This window comes from Podarcis vaucheri, assembly GCF_965113315.1.
Source record: "Podarcis vaucheri genome assembly, chromosome: 2".
Taxonomy (NCBI): Eukaryota; Metazoa; Chordata; class Lepidosauria; order Squamata; family Lacertidae; genus Podarcis; species Podarcis vaucheri.
Window position 1 is genome coordinate 75,670,845 of NC_138760.1, and position 22,327 is coordinate 75,693,171.

General features: G+C 45.4%; 1 protein-coding gene across 2 annotated transcripts in view; it reads right to left on the reverse strand.

Annotated features, from left to right (window-relative positions):
* Positions 1–1,500: 1,500 nt before the first annotated feature.
* Positions 1,501–22,327, reverse strand: part of MST1R (macrophage stimulating 1 receptor) — a 52,134-nt gene continuing 31,307 nt past the window's right edge. The window contains exons 7-21 of one of the 2 annotated variants that reach the window (XM_082214484.1): positions 19,337–19,511; positions 18,621–18,766; positions 16,800–16,961; positions 15,807–15,900; positions 13,893–14,120; positions 13,109–13,255; positions 11,088–11,250; positions 10,747–10,839; positions 10,097–10,288; positions 9,321–9,401; positions 8,038–8,219; positions 5,408–5,517; positions 4,520–4,685; positions 3,178–3,314; positions 1,501–2,169 (exon numbers count right to left, since the gene is read on the reverse strand). In XM_082214484.1, coding sequence (XP_082070610.1) covers positions 1,935–2,169; positions 3,178–3,314; positions 4,520–4,685; positions 5,408–5,517; positions 8,038–8,219; positions 9,321–9,401; positions 10,097–10,288; positions 10,747–10,839; positions 11,088–11,250; positions 13,109–13,255; positions 13,893–14,120; positions 15,807–15,900; positions 16,800–16,961; positions 18,621–18,766; positions 19,337–19,511 — 2,311 coding nt within the window. In that variant the 3' untranslated portion in view covers positions 1,501–1,934. Of the gene's footprint in view, positions 2,170–3,177; positions 3,315–4,519; positions 4,686–5,407; positions 5,518–8,037; positions 8,220–9,320; positions 9,402–10,096; positions 10,292–10,746; positions 10,840–11,087; positions 11,251–13,108; positions 13,256–13,892; positions 14,121–15,806; positions 15,901–16,799; positions 16,962–18,620; positions 18,767–19,336; positions 19,512–22,327 lie in introns of both variants that reach the window. The other variant, XM_082214483.1, reaches the window with a different exon arrangement.

Sequence of the window (22,327 nt, forward strand, 5' to 3'; positions counted from 1 at the left end):
ACCTGCCCAGCTAAAAATACAAACTATTCTCACATTAATATTAAATGCACATTATATCCATATATATGCCAGGTCTCCTAACGTAGCCAGCGCATAAACTGACACATATAATAACGCATAGCTGTATAAAAATACATACATATAAAAATAATGCTGCAGATATATAGGACTACATGAGGTGTATTTTGTGGATAATTTTGCATATGATTAGATTTTTTTAAAAAATCAATGCACTGCTATATAAACAGACACTCAGTGCAAGAGGTGTTGCAAAGTGGGAAAGCTCAACTGGGCCACACCTTCCAAATTCCCTGAATGAATTCATTTTGAATGGACTCCTCCTCCATACCTAGCAATAGCCATCTCTACAATTTACCACATTTGTATCCAGTCTTTCTTCCGAGTTTAAGGCATTTTCCATGGTTCCTGCTCTGTAGCCTGCCCTCACAACAGCCCTGTGAGATAGGTTAGGCTGAGAGCAAGGATTACCCAGTGAAATTTTGGGGCTGAATTTAAACCCAGATCTCTTTCCACAGCCCTAGCATAACCATAAAATTTGCTTTATACTTCCTTTTTAAATGATATCCCCTTGCTAGCACCAATAACTGGTTTCATAAGCAACCTTTATTGTGTGTGCCATCACAACAATCCTGGGAAGTAGTGTGCTGTTATTCCCATTTTTATAAATAGAGGACCTGAGGCCAAGAGACATGCTCAAGGCCAACCTAATGGATCTGTGGCAGAGATGGGACTTGAACCCAGTTCAGAGGGAAAGCTGAATAAGATGTCCTGAGCTAAATGTGCATAAGCCCAGGCTCCTTGAACACAGCGGATCTTACTTTAGAGTAAAGTTGCAGACTCCATCCCTTGGTTAACACTCTGGGGCCTGCATGGCCAGAATTGGGTGTGGAGACGCCCCCTGCCATACCACAAGAGATATGCACATTCACAAGACACAGATCACACACAATTACCTGATGAGTGCGACTCTTTGTGTATCTTTCACTAGAGCACCTCTGAATGGAAAAGAAGGTGGATTACCCAGAGAGGAAGGGTAAGAAGACTGTGTCCAGGTGTTCAGTGGATCAGTCATGGTCTGCCCAGATTGAATCAGGGGTGTCAGGTTTGGAATCGGAATCCGATTACTCCCCCACTCCTAGCTTCGCAAGTCAGACATCAGGTAGCTCTGTGGGCTGACTCAGTAAAGGACCTTGGAGTGAAGAATTCATGGGAAGTGCAGCCACTTAGAGCTGTCAAAGACAAAGGACTCGCTGTTGGAGCAATACAATGTGATGCTAAGCAAGCTGGGAGGGCCAGGGGGCCAGACTTGATCAATGTTGAAAAGAGGGCATTTTGGGTCACTCGGCCTGCTTCCCAATTCTGCCTGCAGCTCCACTGCATAATGGATGCCATCTTACAGACCCTCTGACAGCACACGTGTATATGCATCACATGAGACAGAAAGGCCCACTTTGAAAAACAGTCCTTGAAACAAACAGCAAACAACACTCAATTTATTCCTTTATATACAGATTCAGCCACAGGCTGAGACATTAAATTACTTTATAGCCCTTTCTAAAACAGGCCAGCATCCAAGGTCCCACATATTCTGGATGTTTCACTATTCTAGGAGGGGTAAGGGGACCTGCCCCCACCTCTTATGGAAGGGATGAGCTTATTTCTGCCTTTTCCTGAGCCCTTTAGCAAGGGGAATCATATCGCAGAAGGTCTCCAGCCACGGTTTTCTTGAACCCACATAGGTGGGAGATGCCTGAAGGGAAGCTGCAGGACAGCTGGAGAATCCAAGCTGCAGCAAGCCAAGGCTCAAACGGAGGACGAGTCAGGAAGCTTCCTCAGAGAAATGAAAGGCTGGCAGTGCTTGCATAGTGTTAGGCTCAACTCAGGTGTGCTACCTGAGAGTTGCCTTGCATCAGTCAGTGCACAGTAGCAGCCTCTTCCTCACTCAGCCCACTGGAGTCCAGATCATCCTCACAGCTGGTCAAAGGGGGGAAAGGCTGGTCTTGATCAAGGTTGACATAAGTGACATTCAGGTTGATATAATGCTCCCCCTTTAGACGGGCTAAAATATGTTGCACTTCCTGGATTACTGCAGAGAAAGTTGGTCGCTCCTCAGGACTTGGGGCCCAGCAATTCAGCATTACGGTGTACCTGTCAGATTAAACACAGTCACACACACATCACAGCCGGGGGAATGTAAGGCCAAGACCTCTAGCTTCAAAGCCTGAGGACAGTGTAGACTTGTGGTACTGCATAGCCATACACCATCTCCTGGGCACGTTCCAAGATAACAATCTGCCATGCATTCCCATTCCTCATTCTCCAGCAACCCCTGGCTCACAGGCAATGATCCTGCTTGTTGGCTCATGTTCACTGGGATTTGTATAGAAAATTGGGGCTCTGGAACATTTGGCAAATAGGCTGTGTACTTATGATATGAATGGCTGGGATGGGACTGCAAGGATGGGGTGGAGGCCCTCAGTGGGTCTATCAATCTGGATATTCATGGCAGCTCCAGGCACTATTGAATCTGACTTGATAGAACAGGCTTCCTGGGCTTCACAAGCATCCCAAAGTCTGATGGACTTGGTAAGTTTCATCGCAGTGCTATATTGTGTTGCAGTCACCACATGGCCTGTTTTAAGAGGAACTTCCAAAAAGTTCGCCGGATGTTTGTCTCTAGCAAATCTCATCACATTGGGAATCTGGGTCATCTGAACAGTGTCAGGTCTCTGAACCTCATTGTTCACTGAGAATGCCGTGAAAGGCTAGCAGTAAGGGTTGTACAGGAAAAATGAATTTTAAAAGGCTGGTGCCAATTAAAAGAAAGGAGTAGTCTCTCTTCCATTAAGCCCAACCTTTGCCCCCACACCATCTCATTTGTAGCTTCTTTTTACCTTTCCCTCTGCCAGGGGAATATACTCTAGGTGTAGCACACACCCCAGTTTATTGGGGTACACATTTTTTAATCTGCATAGTTCTGCATAGAATTCTAGAACACTTCCCCAAGTATGACTGCCTGTGCTTCTCCTCACATATTTTCATGTAGCCTGGATGCCATCTCAGCCCTCCTATCCCTCCACATGCTTCAAGGGTTAACCCTTCCTTCCCTAAGGCAGAGGTTTTCAACAGCCCTGCCCCAAATTCATATATACTCACAGAGAATCTGGGCAGTATTCTGGCTGCGGCAACCTTCTTCCTCGCAACAAATACCGGGTCATATCATATGGGTCCACTTCAGGGTACGGAGAAGCCCCTCGCGTCATCAGCTCCCACATGAGGACCCCAAAGGACCACTGGGCAGAAGAGCAGAATGCACAGATGGAGAACACATATAGCAGGACGCACAGGTGGCAGTGCAGATCTGTGACCCCCAGAAGGGGCGCAAACAGCCTAGAAGAGCACCCAGGAGAGGTTCGCCTGGTTCCTCAGCATCCCCCATCTACCAAGCATCGTGTGTTTCCACAGTGTCAAGATGCAGCCTTTCATGCACAGGGGCACAAAGACATTGAAGAGAGGCCTGCCCTGGCTAGCTTGGACAGCCAAGGGGCCTGTTTTCTGACATGAGCTAACAATATTCACACGTAATCCAGAGAGTCTTATGGGTTATGTCACTCAGTGATTAGCGAGAGTCTGGAAGTAGCTCTGTGTCGGAGAGACAGTAAGTGTGAATGAATGTGTGTGCTTGTATATGGCTAGGTATGAATGTGCAGGTGTGTGGATGTATGTGAGTGCATCGGAGGGGGCTGGACTAGATGACCCTTGCGGTCCCATCCAACGCTATAATTCTGATTCTATGAGTGGCCGTTTATGTGGATGGCCAACCTACTTTTTGTATTGGCCCCAACCACTGCTGCCATGCAGCCCTCGGTAAGTTTACCATGAGGGATGGTGGCCCTTGGGATGAAAAAACTCTTCCCCACTCCCACTGCAGCAATTATACAGCTAGGACAGGAAACTCTGTGAACGTGATTCTTCAACATCAACTTCGTTGGACTGGTCATGCTGTTTGGATGCCTGATTATCGTCTTCCAAAGCAACTACTCTGTTCCAAACTTAAAAATGGAAAGTGTAATGCTGGTGGTCAACAAAAGAGGTCAACAAAAGAGGTTTAAAGACTCTCTCGAGGCAAATCTTTAAAAATGTAGTATAAACACTGACAACTGGGAAACACTGGCCTGCGATCGCTCCAATTGGAGAACAGCCTTTACCGAAGGTGTCAGGGACTTTGAAGACACTCAAACTCAGGATGAAAGGGTGAAACGTGCTAAGAGGAAGGAACACTTGGCAAACCCTCATCATGATCAACTTCCACCCGAAAACCTATGTCCCCACTGTGTAAGGATGTGTGGGTCCAGAATTGGCCTCCACAGTCACTTATGGACTCACTGTTAAGACCCTGTTCATGGAAGACAATCTTACTAGGCTACGAGTGATTGCCAAAGAAGATGACCCTGGTTCCCATGTCTAAACAGCCCCCACTGCCTTTGCTTGCACTTACTACATCAGACTTGGTGGTAAATTTTTGGGTCTGCAGGCTCTCAAGGGCCATCCACTTAACCGGCAGCTTTGCTCTGCGGTGTCGCCGGATGCTGTAATATTCCTTGTCGAAGACGTCTCTGGCCAGCCCAAAGTCTGCCACTTTTACTGTGAAGGTCTCATCTAGCCTGCAAAGCACAGAGAGGAGAGGGGAGAGTTTAGAGCACACACTGCAGCCAAATGAATTACGGTCCCTCGGTCACGGAGGCACCATTAAGCGACTCAAGTCCCACTTCTGGACTTTTTGACATTTCAGCCCAGGCCTGAGAAATCAGCGTTTGCAGCCCTTTTCAAGACCTATGAGCGCTTAGCGGTTTCCCAAACAGCTTTTAGAAGGGCAAGAGAGAACAGCTTAGCCCTGCATGTAATGAGCAACCACCATACTGAATAGGTGCTCCTCCCAACCAAGGCGAGGAAGCTTGTGGGGCTTGTTCTGCCTGCTAATACAAGGCTTCCACAAAAATAGTAGGTGCAAAGGTAAAGCAGCTGTAGGTAGGGAATATCTATACTGACACCAGGGAGGGCCTATTTCTGTCAAAACACAGGGAATAAATCAGCTGACAGGGGAAGATGTCTGACAGACACACCCAGGAAGCCTGAAGGCCCAGCCAGGTATTTGTTATTTATTACATTTATATTCCTTCAAGCTCAAGGTGGCACACGGAGTTCTCCTCCGCTCCATTTTATCCTCCCAACAACCCTGAGAGGTAGCTTAGGGATGAGGGAGAGAGAGTGACTGGCCCAGGACCACCAGTCAGTTTCATGGCCAAGTGAGGATTGATCCCTGGCCTCCCAGGCCCCAGTCCAGCACTCCAACCACAATGTTCTACCCACTCATTTCAATACTTACATACAGTTCCTAGCAGCAAGGTCTCTGTGCACAAACTTCTTCTGGGCCAAATATTCCATCCCTTGAGCCACTTGCAGCCCAAAACCTATTAAATCCTTCACAGTCGGGTTCTGGGGAAGAGCGGGGAGGGAGAGGAAACTTAAAATGAGTTTTCCATCTGGCTCTAGAGTTTATGCCCCTCTCGAGGTCTGAACTGCTTGCTTGTAACTCCCTCAAGCCAGCACAGCTGAAGCTAATTTCAGGGCTACTTCACATGGGGGAAATTTGCTACTTGGATATCACTTCTGGGTGGGAAATGGAGTGCGCCCTGCATGCGCACTGTCCTATGGGATGAGCGCATGAGCCGACAGACACTCGGCTGTAGGAATTTTCTGCCGGTAGAAAGTTATTCTTTTGGGAGCGCACATGGCACAGACACTTGCACATTACTTGACAAGGCCTGCGCAGGGTGCAAGCCATATGTGGAATTGATGTTGACGCACGAATACAGTCTTATGTGCAGCTTCCCTGGTTAAGACTTTATAATAATGCGTTATGTATGAGCATGCCTTTGTGGCCCCCTAGTGGGCAGAGGCTCTCATTGCCTCTCCCCTATCTCATTCAAAGTGTGTCCCAACCACTTTTTTTTTAATTGCCCTTGTCCCATGAGCAACATTTCAGCAAAAATAGTGGGATAGAGTATCTGAACATAAGAGGTAAAGTAAAGATGATGGTACTCCTCCTCTCTCTCTTTTTAAAGCCACATGTTATTTTAGGGTTGGAGGAGAAGAAATTAAATATTGCAAAAAAATCATACTGCTGTAAAAGGTTTAAAACTGGCCATGATTGTATTTGGTCAGCTAGCTAATGAAACAGGGCTGATAAAGGGAAAGGAACACAGGAAGCCGAGTCAGACTATTGGTTCATTTCACTCAGTATTGTCAACACTGACTTGCTGCACCTCTGTAGGATTTCAGGAAGGGGACATTCCTACCCCTACTGGGAGGTGCCAAGTTGGAGTGGACCTGGGACCATTTGCATGTAAAGTATGCGCTGCACCACTGAGTCACTGCCATTCCCAAGGAGTTTTGTTGCTTATTGCTAAGACATTTCCCCCTGTGTCCAATAAGCACACAAGGTACACATGCAACAACATTCCGTGCTGTTTACAATGGCAGCGAATGAGCAGCCTCAGCAAGTGTCCCTATTTCGAACGTACAACTGCTCTAAAAGTGTGCTGCACCTCAAACAGCAGTCTCTTCAAGGTGAGGTCTGTGGACGGTGCGCTGCAATCATTTGAAAAGCGCTTTTGCGAGAAAAGCTTTACTCTCCACCATCCCCCAAGGCCTTGCTACTGACAAGTCGCTGGAAGGAAGCGAAGGCTTGGCTTAGATCCCCATAAAGATTCAATTCTCTGTATGTAATCATTGGATACAAGATGACATTGCTGTGGGGCCTGTTTTCAAACTCTTTAAGACAGACACAGTAGGTGCTGCCAGAGGTCACTGCTCAAACTCCAGACTTAGGCAAGATGACAATGGTCTGAAGGGCTTCTGCTTCCTTGTCTTAAATCTGTCATGGGAATGTGCGGTGCATGTCAAATCTTGCTTTGTAAATGAGGCTACATGGCACATATTGTGTGCACAGATAAAATGTTTCTATGTGGAAATAAGACGAAACCTGCAGGGAAATGATCCCATGTATACACATAGTAAAAATACACGTGTTGAGCGGTCACACACCTGACAGTGTACACGAAGTTTTAATGCTATTTCCTATGTAGAAATGCTAGACCCTTAGGTGGCCACACACAATAATGGTAACTGTACCACTTATTTGATCGTTGCAAGCAGTAATGATGAAGATGACAGTGGCTACAGAGGTGGTGAAACTGAAGCCTGCTTACTACCCCTGGCTCTGTTTTTCTCCCCAAAGTGAAAGGGAAGATGGTGTTGCTGCAGCTCTCAGCAGAGAGTAGCTAGTTCTGCACTGGCCAGGGTGGGAGGGAGACATGATTGTGCTCTGCGTCTCTGGCAGTAGCAGCAGCAGGTACATCAGCCACCAGCTCACGTTCCTACTGCTCAAGAAGGCTCCGAGTCAGCAAAAAGCAAAGAAACACACAACCTCTGCTCCTTGGATGCTGAGGTCCCGGCTGCAAGAGCAGAAGCTACTGCAAAAATAAGGTGGTTCGTACACATAGAAGGCTCTGGCAGAAACCTGACGAGAATGCTTGAGCTAACAAATTCTGCTGCGCTGCAGGATGGATTTCTCTCCCTGCCGCACCTGGGGGAGGGAGGGCCCAAACCCTCAGTTGACTCATTGTTCATTCCATGGTGGTGAACACCTAACTGGGGGAATGTGCAAAAACTGCAGTGATTGAACAGGAAGACATCCTGCAACAAGGATGTAGGGGGTTCACAAGGCAAAAGCCAACCAGAGTTGAAAGGGAGAGGAAGGAAGGGTCTGATACAGCACTGTCTCAGTACCCCCTTTCCTTGAATGTTCCACTTCACTAGGTGGGTGTGAACCACCCTCAACCCAACCGTAGCTTCAGGATCAGGAAGTCAGCATATTGGCATTGAGATGCTCATCTCCCAGAGCAAGCCCTCCAAGGGCTGACTTGCTGGCGCAAAGTGGGAAGCAGTACACACCCTCTCCTCCGAACGGATAAAGTGCCGCAGGTCTCCATGCTTCATGTATGGCAGTACCACCCGGGGAAGCCCCTCCCGAGGGAGGGCAATCCCAATGAGAGAGAGGACGTGGGGGTGGTGAAAGCTCTTCATCAGAATCCCCTCTTTCAAGAACTCTTCCACCTCCTCCAAGTCCGTGATTCCTGGGGGAGAAAAGGAAGCAGGCTGTGAAAAGGCATCCGAGCAGCATACCCACACAAGGAACTGCAGAACTCTTGGGAAATGGGTCAGTGGAGTGCAGGAGGTGCGCACGAAAGCAACACAAGATCCATTATGGATGGCACAAGTAGCTCGTTTGGACTTGGGACAGGACATGCCAGCAGGTTAAACCTACACTTGAATGTCAACACTGCAGGTAATAAGGGAGGGATGCCTAGCTGGAGTTAGAACTGTGCAGGGCTAGGTCAATGTGACACGTGGGTCCCTCTGCTTCCCAAGGCCCCAGGGGATGCTGTTGATAAGGAGGATTCTTCTGAGACTACACTCAGAAGGCTGATAAGGCCTTGAAGGAGATTGGCTGAACTGGAAGCCTTTGGTATGTCTCATTGGAGATGATGAACAAACAGCAGAAGTTGGTTACAAAAGCATCCCTCCCTCTCCCCGCAACCCAGTCCAGGCCTGTTTCCTGAAGTGTGTCAAAGAGCTTCCTTGGGGAAGCTTTAACAGCATGTCCTCCCATCCCCAACCTCTCTTCACAGCTATATCCACCTACTCTTGAGTGGAATGACATTGCAAAGGGACATCAAGACTTTGCCGGAGAAAATGGCACTTAAGCTAATGGTGTCTCCTTGTACCATGTCACTGAGCAAAGCTGAAGGAGAGTGCAAAGTAGGGCAAGTCTCCCTAGAATCCAGATTACGGTGCCATTTAAGGAAGGAATTATCCAAGGGCCTTCCTTCGATGATTGAATTGCCAAGTCTTCCCCTACAGAACTGAATCTATGCTAGTTATAGTCCAGTCGAAGTAGCATGATGCGCCTTTTCTCAGGGGAGGGGAGGGGGTGGAAGAGCCCATTCACTTTTATTTGTTAAGCAAGCAGAACACTCTTAGGAACTGTCCACTCCAATGCTGGAAGAGGGACATAGAGCATGTCCTTCAAGTTTAAATAACAGCAACAATGGGGCATGACCGGGTGAGCAGCTGGTGAGGAGGGAGAGGGAACAGGCCCCTCACCCCTTGGCTTGCTTTTGCAGGACAGTTAAGTGCAGTTGCCACTGCTGTGAGAGGAAGGAGGGATTACTCACGGTTCAGAGATTTAACAGCACAGTGTATATGTCTATGGTCCGAATCTATGTACGTTCCATGATAAACACTCCCAAAGTGACCTGGACAGGAAAAAGAACAAAAAGACCTACTAGACACACAGCCCAGCATGTAAACCAGGTACTCTCAGCCCAATCCATTCCCTTGAGTTTTTGCATCAGCCTCTTGCAGTTAGAAGGCTGCACACCTGAGTGCAGCATAACATGAGAGTGCTGCATAGGCTGTTTCTGTGCTGGAGGCACAGAATAGAACAGAAAACACTGTGACGACTTGCCACGTTTACCAGGATAACATGGGTGTGGGTGCGTGTTATGGCTTTTAGTTTGAAACACTTAAGCCTGAACAAGAATTCAGTGGGTTGCAGCCAACAAAGTTGTCCAATTAGTGCAAGGACTTCTGCCTGTGCAATGGGACTTCCTCTGCCAGTAACCCCCCCCCCCATATATTCTCCAGAGGGTTAGGAGAACAGATAAGGGTTGTGGAGAAAGCAGAGGGAGATGAAGTCCCGTTGCAAAGGCAGAAATCATTCTGCTAGTAGGACAACTTCATGGGGTGCTACCCTAAGTAACCCTGAAGTCTGTGCTTTCAATATGGTAACGAGAAATGCCTAACAGAGAAAAGCACCTAAAAACGCATCTAGCGTGGCGGTGTGGGTGGGTGGGTGGGTAAGGGTACTCTTCAAACACAATTTGTAGAAATCGTAACAAAGCTTTGCACACCATGGGTGATTGATACAGGCAACCTCAAGAGCACTTACCTTTGCCAATGATCTGGTCCTGTTGCATAACCAGCTGCTCTTCGGGGATTAGAACGTCCTTCACTTCTTCTAAGAGTTGTGGCCGAAAATTTTTAATGGAGTAAGAAGGAACCCGCATGAAGGGCATGGCAGAACCGTCACTGCTTCCTGTGTAAGAGGCGCTTCCAAGACTCACTCTAGAAGTACGGGGCTCTGCTAGAGCAGTGCCATCAAGAGAAGAGAGGAGAGGAGACTGGCATTGGATAGGTGCTAGCAAAATGGTAATAATTGTTCATTTTGCATCTCCTGCCATGGGGTCACTTCTGGATTCCTGGCAAGACGGTGTCCCCACATGTCAATGGAATGCCACATGTTCCTCCCAAACAAAATGACCAAAGGAACTGAGGCATGGAAAGGGATAGGTGTTTGAGCACAGCGCTTTTTGTTTATAGGACCATTTAGAGTGAACTGTGGAGATGGTGATGGGAATCCTGGTATCAACTTGGGACATGATTGCTAGTGCGCAGCCAAATATACCATACGACTAAGCCTGCTGCCCAAGCCAAGGCAATCCCACGACAGGAAATCACTAGACCAGACCACTTATATGACCCTATCCCAGCTGCTCCAAAGCACTAGGAGCTGTTAAGCGTCTCTTTATGCATCCTTACCAGCAGTATCTGTGTAATTAGGGTTGGAGGGAAGGAGAGGGATGCTCGTCATGCCCCTGTTGAGGCTTGAGAGTCTTTCCAAGTTTTCAGTTCCTGCAGAAACAAAAAGGAACACTCAGTTCTCTTTCCTAGTTTGTACGCCCAGCCTCTCCCTGCCATGCCTAACCCTGCCCATCTTGCCAGCCCAGTTATTAAACCAGATTTGATATATGCCAATGCTCTGACTGGAGACCTCACAAACCAGCACAATCATTAAAATATTGGAGAAATGCAGTTGAATCAATACCTTTATTGAAAGCTCTGCTCTGATCAGAAAGCTTTGTGAGTAGCTTGCAGTTTACCTGACTTCTTCTTCTTTTTCCGCTGCATGAATTTCATCACGAAAAATACCAAGAAGCAGAGGAATAGGATGGCTACAACGACCCCCAATGTAACAGCAACAGGAGATAAGGAGGATTTCACAACCACAAAGCCAAGGTCTGTGCAGTTTCCATTCACACAAATCTAAAAGGAGGAAAGGACATGATGGAAGCAGATTATCAGCCATGCCAGAGCAATGGCGTTCAATGGGCAGGAAGGAGCCAGGAGGTAGAAAGCTTTAGCGTACTGAACTATCACACATTAGTAAACTTGTATAACAGATTGCCAGCTGGACAGAAAGGGAGCAATCCAAATATCCAAGGTTGTTTAGAAGCCTGGAGGGCTGTTGTGTACATTGCACTTAGTCCCAAAGCATGTGGTCAGTCAAGATTTGGATTCCATGGAAGGGCATAGTTGGTGAGACTCCATATGTGCTGTGGTGACATTTTGGGTGGGGGCTGTTGGAGTCCGTCTGTTTGGTCTGTTTCCTGCCCGGAAGGGGGTTGATGACAGCGGTAGAAGGAATCACAGGGCAGGAAGAAAAGGAAGGGGGCAGTGCAGGGCTTCATCTTTGCACAGGATTCCTTAAGTCTAGACTCAAGTGCAAAGAAGGCATCTCTGCTAAGGTTGTGATGCTCTTGTAGGAGGAGGAGGAGAACCATGAAATGTCCTGGAGGGAGGGTAGCAGGATGGCAGGAGGACACATGGTACAGAGCTGTGTCTTTTATTCCCTTGAGGAGAAAAGCAGCAAGGGTGTGTGTCAGAGAGTGATACATCGAGGATGAAAAACAGCTAGTAAGGAAAAGGATAAACATCTCCTCCCCTTTGTCCTTCTCTCAACCTGAAGGAACCCAAGAGGGGCAGGAAGCAATCAGAGAGTCACATATACAGTGTAATTTCTCTCACAGAATCTATAGAAGTGACAGACACACACACCCGCCCCCTCTTCAGTAGTTAAGACAAGTAGCCAACTCCTTCTTTAGGCAGGATTTGGCATGTTCTGTACACAAAGAAACTTGAAGACACACACACAAGAAATTCTAAACTCTGGAATGGCCAGACAAAAAAGAGAGAGAGAGAACACACATGCATTCCATAGTTGGCCTGTAGCAATGCCTCTGAGAACAGAGAGTGCCCACACACCAGCAGAGAATGACCCAGGGAAAGTATTTAGAGTCATACTGGGTGTGCCCTTGAAAATCAGTGCCATCTAGAATGTGGGCAGTGATGCAAGCATGGGCACCAGAACCAATTTTTTCACCATGTGCTGTTCAGTGCAGGAACTCCAAGGCAGCAGAACTGATTATCCACCTCTTTCTCACCCCCACTCCTGAGAGTCTTGTGGATACACAGATGGATTTTTAAAATTTATTTAAACTATTAGGAGTCCCTGGTGAATTCCAGACATGGAAAAACCCTTTCCTAATGAAAAATGAGTCTAAGGAGTAGTGCCAAAGGGAGCCAGAAATTTCCCAATGTTCTGCTGTAAAAATGTATCTGCGGCTTGTTTGGTTTGGATATGCCAGGTATTTCTTTAAAGACTTTCTTTAAAGGTCAGAATTAAGTCTGCTCTGAGCTCACAAGTTGCTACAAAGGCCAGATGTTATAGATGATGTGGGATGACACATCCACAGGATGCGACCCAGATCAGTTTTCCTGGGAGCCATGTCATGCTTGGCTGCTGCCTTCGCTACTTCTCAAACATGCATTATTAAATAGCCTATATGTTTTAAAAGGAGAGAGAAGCAGAAGTAAGGGGGCAAAAGTTTGTCAGAATGAGAATGCATGGAGCTACTGCCCCACGTTTGTTCAGTTCCATTTCCTCTGCAGCCAGTAGTGGAAAAACCAAATGAGTGACTGAAAGGTATCAGAGGAATAAGCAGCCAGAATGGACATGATGGGAGGAGGCCAAGCTGCAAAAAGGAGAATGGGCCAGAGGAGGCAGAGAGAGAAGCATGTCATGGCATCAGTGCTGGTTGTGGAGAACGGTTGCAAGCTTCACCTGTGCTGGCAAATGATGCAGAGGGGAGTTCAGGTCCCCGGGGATTCGGCAGGTCACCTCGTTTTTCAGCACAGTGGGGTGGCATTCTTTGCCAGCCACGGTCATAGAAATCGCCATGCAGCCTGCCAGAGCGTCCAGTCCTCTATGCTGTACAAACAAATAAAGACATATACGTTAACCCATTTCGGGAAAATATCTTCCTCATTGGGCCTCTTGGCTTTGTTTCCCCATGTTTCCCAGACTCCCATGTAACCCTGCTCTGAAACCACAAGCACTTTTGCCTGTCCAGAAGCAACTGTTTTGATGACGCTTTAGCATCCCTACCCTCATCCCAATCCCCTCCCGCTCACATCTAGTACATGGGGAACTATAAACAGCAGCACCACCCTTGCCGTTTTATTTACCCCCCTTCACTATATACAGCTTGATTTCTTGGTGCCAATTCATATGCTGCTAAATGGCTCTGTGAGTTAATTTCAACCTATGGAAGGAGTGTACACATATGAGCACTGCAACTTCACCAAAACTTCAAAACAGCCAACAATGGAGCAGCTTCTTTGTGCAGAGAATTACATATTCCCAGAAAACCCCACTTGCAGACACTGCCACTATGTCCTCCGTGGCTGTGATCCTATTCATGTTTACTCAGAAGTACAACCCTATTCCCAGGTGTTGGGGGGGGGGTTGCCTAGGGTTGCAGCCTAGGTTTTTCTGATGCCACACTGCTCAGGTGGGCACAGCAATATTGTTCACACATATTGTTGCCCGACTGACAATTACATACATGGATCTCGATCTCATCCTCTCCTGGATTGATTGTGTACAATTGGTCTTGCTGCTCAAAGGGGTAAATCACTGGCTTGGGGTAGTAGCGGATGCGAAACGTCTGGTGCCTCAGAGCTCCATCCATCAAGATCTTCAGGTTCCCATGAATGCTCGCTGCCTTGTTTTCCAATGGGTAGCGAGGACTCTGGCACACGAGGCTCGTAGCAGACCTTTCCCCCTTACAATCCTGAAGACACCAAGAGAACAGTTTAACTTCATTTGACTTAGTTATATCTATCTGATCACTGCTGGAACACTGGATTCCGTTCAAGGGCACACCTTGCTGTAAACTAAATAGGAAGGGCAGTGTGAAATTCAGGGGTTGAAGAATATGCCTTACCATGAAAGACCAACTACATAAATTCCATAGCTTAATTATGCATTCTGTGCCGCTGTATTTAATTTGCCTGCTCTGTACCTATTAATGATCAATTTTGTTGCTTCCTAGACACTGTTATTTTACCATGCTGAATCGATGGGATTTAAATCATGATTTAATCAGTGAGAGGAAAAGGGCACATTTAAATAATAATAATAATCAAGTCTCTCGGTGATACTTCATCATATATTTCCTAAACAATAGTAAACATCTAAAATCTGCAAATCAGGCAGAGTTTAAGAATTCATATTTGAGAAATAATTGAACAAGTTCTTCATTTTCATAGAAAATATTCCTTTAACTCAATAGAATACATTGATTCAGTTTAGAAATTAGGGCTAATATATTTATATCATTTAATATTCACCAAGTTATTCTTTAAGAGAAACTTAGCATTTTTATTGTTTAATGATCTACTTTAAACAGTTCTGAATATTTTCTTAAAGCACATTTTACTTTTTTTAAAAAATCCAATTTTTATCTACTCTTCATGCTGGCATTTTATTAAATGTGTTGGTACCACCCTGAAAGGTGGCCTACAAATACAGACGACAACAACTCCTCCTCCTCTATACCCTGCACAGTATTCTATCCCTTTCCTACGGTTTTTGGTCTCTTTTTCCAATCCTTGACAAAAATGATTTTTTAATCTGCCACGGCAAGACATGATACGATCATCCAGGATAAAAATTCTGAAGGATGTTAATTGCTGAACAAACTATTCACAATTCCAGCACTTTTCATGTGATTTGATGGGGAAAGGTTTTACAATGAGCAGATTCACAACCAGGTTTATTTAAGGCAAAACATAAGGAGAAATTGTTAAGAAGAATGAAAATAAAGTCAAAAACAACAGCAACCGAGTACTTGAAATATAAGGGGGTGGTGACGACTAAAAAGGTTGTAAAAGTGTACGTTCCATAAAGGAAATGTAAATGTTTGAGGATAAAACAACCACAATCTATACATAGCTAGGTGCCCCTCAGTTCATCTTTTCACACAAATGAAAGAAAATGTTCTTCCTGGAAGAACTATTCAAGGATATTCTTACTCATTTAGCAGCAGGGAGGCACCTTCCCGCACAAACTTTGCTTTTGCATTACCTGTTGGTGAGCTAAAACGTCACTACAGACTGTCTTCCCCCCTTCAAATTGTAATGATTTATTGGGTTGACAGAGAACATCCTCTCCATTAGTCCATCTCTGAGACAAGTCCCATACAGGGAGGTATTCTTCCTGGGTGTCCCACACTTGTGGGAATCTGTTTCACAGAAGACATCTAAAATTCTGAAACTAAGAATTTCTAATGCTTAAACACATAATTCCTCTGAAGTACTGTAAGTCCTTTTTGTTTCTTTATATGGAGAAGGGTCACTTTGATATGGTGAGTATCTTATATATGCAGCATGTTTACTCAGGCCAATGGGACTTGCTCTCTAGAAAGTGTGCTTAGGATTGCAAACTTCATTTCTCTCCCTCCACCTAGAATACTCACCTTAGCTTCAGTAAGCACTCCGGCAGACTCAAACTGCACCTTTGCATAATACACTGAATCCAAATTGGTGCCACTGATGGAGATATTTGAACCCCTGAAGAATAAAAATCAGAAGGCTGTGAAAAAGTTTCCATATCAAGAGATCCTACAGGTATATCCTGGTTGTGTAGGCGGACCTGAGCAGTAAACATAGGAAATCGGTAATGGTACATCCAGTTCTCAGTTCCCAGTGGTATAAACATCCAGGTCTGTGTAGGCCAGTCTAAGGCCTATTTAGGATGAGATTTAGGCCCAATGCTACATACACTTAGCTGGGATTAAGTCCCACTGACCTCAATGCAATTTACCTCCGGGTATCTGCACTGAATAGAAGATTGGCGGTTCGAATCCCCACGACAGGGTGAGCTCCCGTTGCTCGGTCCCTGCTCCTGCCAACCTAGCAGTTCAAAAGCACGTCAAAGTGAACGTAGATAAATAGATACTGCTCCGGCGGAAAGGTAAACGGCGTTTCCGTGCGCTGCTCTGGATCGCCAGAAGCGGCTTAGTCATGCTGGCCACATGACCTGGAAGCTGTATGCTGGCTCCCTCGGCCAATAAAGCAAGATGAGCGCCGCAACCCAGAGTCGGTCACGACTGGACCTAATGGTCAGGGGTCCCTTTACATTTTATCTGCACTGAATAGCACTGTTGCTATGGAGCTTCCATTTAATTTGGTTAAATGAGATATTTGATAGCTTGGGACCAGGAACTTTGCTTCATAAATAACATGATGTGCCTCGCAGAAAGCCTAGAATAGGGAATGCAATGACACAGGACGGAAAGAAGACATTCTTCCAAGAATGAGGGCAGCCTTTGACAACCAAGGGCCCTCCAGATGTTTTGGAATACAACTTCCAGCAGCCCCAGGCAGTGCTAGCTGTGTGTGTGTGTTATATTCCAAAAACATCAGGAGGGCACCAGGTTCATGAAGGCTGAATAAGGGTGTCCACTCACTCATAGCTGCAGTTGGGAGAGATATGGTGTATCTGGGGATCTTCTCGATACCAGAAGGGCTTCGGAGAAAGAAACGGCTGTTCATCTATTACTACAGTCACAGAAGCGTTGCCCAGGTTGTTCACAGGAGGGGTGGTACAAATTATGGCTTCCTCTTTCTGGCTGGGGAAAAGAAGACAAACAGCATGGTAAGGCCCTGCTCAGCCACCTCCCATTTAGTCCCATCCTCCACAAGGCCAGGGTGGAGGCAGTCCTTTGCATAATTGCATCATTGTATGTTATGTCACGGTGCTGGGCCATGCCTGCAAACTGCCACCATGTAAAGAGGGGGTCCCCCACACAATTATCTGCGCCTGCTCACTCTGGGAGATGTGGGAATGCTTCACCAGGGATGCAGGTCCTGACAAGACTCATGTGGCACAGCCTGATAAGAGCATGACTAATTTAGTTAAGGAGATGCAGCATAACCAGACCCGGTGTCCGTGGTCCAGCTAGGTCAGGCACTGGCTGAGGGGTTCAAGGACTTGGGGGGGTCCCCTCACTGCTCTGCCCTTGGCTGTGCTGCCCATTCACCTTGGATGCTTTTCATTTGGTGAGTGGAAGTGCTGCTGCTGCTTAACAGCTTGGCTCCCCATCTATAGTGGACACCCACAATTCTAAGGGATCCAAAATGCCATGCCCCACTACATAGATCTAGCAAATGTGTTGCTTTCATAGGTTCATAGTCTAATAGGGCTATATGGGTCTGAGCTTTGCATTGTGGGTAATTTAAGATGGTGGCTGTAGATGGGAACCAAGCTTAGTTCCCATTCTGAGGTGCTGTTCCTCGTCCATCTGAAGCATATGGGGGATAGATGAAGGCTGAGAAAGCATGTGGCAGCCTCCACAGCCATGGCAAGTAAGGCAAGGTCCTGTCCTGGTTGGGGTGGGTGCCGAGGAGTGGACTACTAGCACTGTGCCATGGCCTGGCACCAGCCCTGACCACAACCACCCTGCACTATGGGATAGAGAAGAGATGCGAAACCATGTTTCTATCTTCCACTGAAGTTGTAACTAGATCCTAAGTCATCTTCATTCATTTTGAGGAACCTTAAAAAATAGTGGGTTCAAGCTAAAACTTTCCTTCCATACAGTACTGTATAGGCAGAAGATGGTTGATAAGAAGAGTGGTGGCTGTCCTCTCCCTCACATACCTCTGCCTAGAGTAAGCAAGATTATGGGAGTATTCATAACCATTCATAACAAAGGGAGAGGGCAGATGGCTATGAACTCACATGCCCTGCAAAGCTCTACTCGGTTCATTTGCTTTCACACAAGCAATAGAGACTGTGACTCATTAGGAAAGTATGACTACGAGCAATTGCCAAAGAAGAAGAAGAAGATGATGACTGGTGTAGGGGCAGGCAACCACAGATTTACACACAAAAGAACACAGGAAAAGAGCTGTCTGTTGCATCATCAAGATGTGGGAAGGATATTTTTTGACACCTCAAACACTGACCATTTATATTTAGATACTCTGTATCATTTTCCTGGAGATAATACCAAAAGAACTGGAGAGATAAGGAAGCTGGTAACATCTTGTAAGGTTGCCTCAAACCAGCCTAGCTAATGTCTGTGGTCAGTCCACTAGCTTCACATTAATGCTAGAGTGCTAGAAAATGAGAAAAATCCAACATATCTGGAAGGTGGTCAAAAATGTGTTAATCAACTTTCTAAATGTATTTTGAAAACCATAGCTCTATCCTTTATCAAAGGCCATGAATGCAATTCCCAGTCCGACAAGCCAATGTTACAATTAAGTGTCACTATTTGCCATACCTTTCCCTTGAGACCAAGGGACAATCCCGACCGTTAACCATCACCTTCCTTGTGCCTCCCACCAGAACGTTTTGTCCTTGGATAAAGATCTCTGTTCCTCCAGCCTGTGGGCCGTACGGTGGATGGATAGAAGTTATTTTAGGCAGCTGTTGATAGTGAAGAGAAGAAAGGCTAAACTCACTGTATCAAACTCTCTGAGCCCTGTAACTAACTTAGAGATAGAAAAGGGAAGACCACTGTTTTTCACAGACATTGAGGTAAGGATAAGAAGTAGTGAATTTAAGCTGTGGCAAGGTAGTTTGGTGTAAAATATTAAAAGAAATCCTGACCATCAGGATCAACAGCCAGAAAACAGAATAAAAGTAGAGGCTGCAAGACCATCTTCTGGAGAAGTGCTTGCCTAGAGTGGCTGATTACTTGTTCTCAAGTAATAAAACTTGATGTTAGAGATTTCTTAAGCAGAAAAGCCAGGGCTGGACCTGGGAGTTTAAAAATACAAAGCGGGTTTCCCACCAAAGCACCCAAACCCAGTAGCTGAGATCAGCAATCTTGCATTATGCCTCTGCACCACTAGCTCCCATGGAACACCAGCTGCAGAGCACCAGAACGCCTATCACTGGCTCTTAGCGGGTCTATTAAATTCTCATCGCATCAATGAACAACAGCCATGAAGAAGCATGCAGGAGCAAAGGTAGTGGAAAGAAACCAAGGTTCACCTTAAACTCAAAGCCACTGAGGACTGAGGAGCCACTGATGTAAAATGGGGTGTGCTCCTTCTCTACAACAGTGACCTCAACCTTCTGTGGCCCCAGCATGTTCACTTCCTCTTTTGGTGTCAAAGTGCAGACAATAATTTCAACGTAATCTTTCCAGCGCGGCACTTCACTGTACCTGAAAAGCAAAAAGGGTGCTGAAAGCATGCATAAGAAACTCATGTGGTTATGATCTGCCTAATAAAGTCTAGTGGCTCTTTAGCACCATGAAATGGAAAATTATTCAGAATAGTTCACTTGTACACTACTAATCTTAGGGTAGATATGGGGAACCTTCTGCCTGTGAACCAGACCTGGAAAGCTGGACCTCCACATTTGACTTGCAGGGCTGTTTCAGGCAAGCCACACCTACCTACCCTACACCTGATGTTATACATGAGGGTGTGGCTTCAAAGGAATATTAATGAATTTAACATAAGATCAAGGTTATTGCTTCGTTGGAGCAAGGTGTGCTCCCATCAGCTTATGAACAGTGCCTGCTTCCCTTGCTCCAGCAGAAGGAAGCAGTTCCACTGAATGGAAACCAATTCCATTCTTTTTTGAACCTCTGAAAGCTGGAGGTTCAAAGAGTAGCTTTGGTTTTTAGAGGTTTAATGAGCAGAGAGGGCTATCTGCAAAAGGGCTTTCAAACAGCCCGCACTGTGCTTTGAAGTCTCAGCAATCAGGGCTTCAAAGTGCAGCATCACCTGATGTCATAGTGATGGCAGGTGGGTAAGGTCACATCCTTCTGTCAAATTTGGCTTGCAGGGGTAGGGAGATAAGGAACTGGCCTGCAGGTCACATAATGTACCTCAAAAAAAAAAATGCAGTACATTATCTGACCTGCAGGCCAGTTCCTTATCTCCCTACACCTTACTGTTGGAGATGTAAAGGTACATTTTACCATATGTGGTGGGATTGCAAGATTATTATTTTTTTAAAAAAATGGGAAATGATATACAATGAATTGAAAAAAATGTTTAAAATAACATTTGTTAAAAAACCAGAAGCATTTTTGTTGGGTATTTTAGGACAAGAGCTGCCGAAAGAAAAATGGACATTATTCATGTATGCTACAACAGCAGCAAGAATCTTAATAGCACAAAACTGGAAGACTGGAGAAATACCATCAAAAGAACAATGACAAGGAAAGTTGATGAACTATGCAGAGTTAGCAAAACTAACGGACAAGGACAATTGTGAAAAGGACAATAGTGACTTTGAAAAAGAATGGGAATCTTTTATAACATATTTGCAGAAACAACAACAACAAAATGAACTCACTGGCAGGGTTTAAATAAACATTTACAACTTTATTTAAAGAGAACAAGAAGTATAACAATGGGACAACATAGTATTAAATACAAACAGCAGATTGTATCATTTGATGTAACAAACCAGAAATGGAAGCTAAGGGAAGTCAACAGGGAGGGGGGAAACTGGAAAATGAATGTTTAGTAATGATGATGGATATTTGTTATAAGAAAGAAAATCAATAAAAAATATTTTTTTTAAAAAAAGAAGATAATGTACTGCATCTCTCCCTTACAGCAATTCATCTCTGAAGGGTGTGTTTGCAGAAACTGGCAACAAGAGGATGGGTCTTTTTCATTGTAGTTGCCCAACTATGGAATGCTGTCCCCAGAAAAGCTTATCGATGCCAAAATTGCCAGTTTTGAGGAACGAGGCAAAGGCATTCCTCTTCACCCAGACTTTCGGATCTCAATTTAAACTGAAATGTGCTATGTTCTATGGTCTGTTTTAATGCTTCTCTTTTAATGGGGTAGGATAGGAGAAGTCCTTTTTATTCTTGTTAATAGATGAGCACCTTCAGAAAAATATAGAAATTTAGGTTTTATGTTTGATTACCCCATGGTTTTTGGAATCTACCGTATTTACGCGAATCTAATGTGCCATCGAATCTAATGTGTGCCTCAATTTTCAAAACCTTGAAACCAAAAAAGGATTTGCTGGAGAATATAAATCAGCCATCAAATCTAATGCACACCCTAATTTTCGTGATGTTAATTAGGCAAAAAATGGTGTGCTAACTTTGGCCCATCCATTTCAAGAGGTTCACTCTGAGTAAAAGTTAGTTGAATACGGTCCATACATATATATTATTGTGGCAATTTTCTTTGAATGCACACCTGCATATTGCAGGGTCAACTCAGGGAGTCAGCTTCTGTAAATACACAATGCCTGGGCTCCAGCATGCTGTTATAACTCAATCAACTGCTTCCTTCACAGAGGGCTTATCATCATCCTCATTAGGGATTGTGGTGATGGATCAGCTTGGGTCAAGCAAGAGTTCCAGCTTGGAAATACTTGATCATTTCTGGAATGGAAGAATTCAATTCACCCATTCCATTTGCGAGTCCAGAGTTAGATGTGAAAAATGGATGTGGCGATAGCAAGACGTAACAACTGTGACTCCTGTTATGTCTTCCTCTATACCTCTGTTTCTCCCTCTAAACAGTTTTAAAGAGGCATTTCCTTACCCAAATATGACCTGCCCTCTCGAATAAAATGCTGCCAGACAATGCTCAGTTGTTGGCTTTAGTTTTTTGCTTAATGCAGATCAAAGCTCACTAGAATGACTGATTCCAGCATGGGCCATGGAGGTGAAACTCTATTTGTACTAATAGGGAACAGTAGAAACTGCTGTTTCATTTCCGCTCCGGGAAAGCTGCCAATGTCTAAACTGTGACACACAGAAATGTCTCCTCTCCTGATTTCAACATGTAAGTGTAAGGCTGCTATGACATCATCTGAGGGCCTCACACAGGCAGAAAGAAGTACCAGAAGGAACTCTAGAAAAAGTCATATTCTAACCATAAGCCCCGCATTTTGCATCTAGTCTATGAATACATTCATTAAATGAGAGAGAGATGGATTTAGCCACATGGCTAGCACTGTGCTAAGTAAAAGGGGCCAATTACTCAATGACTGAAC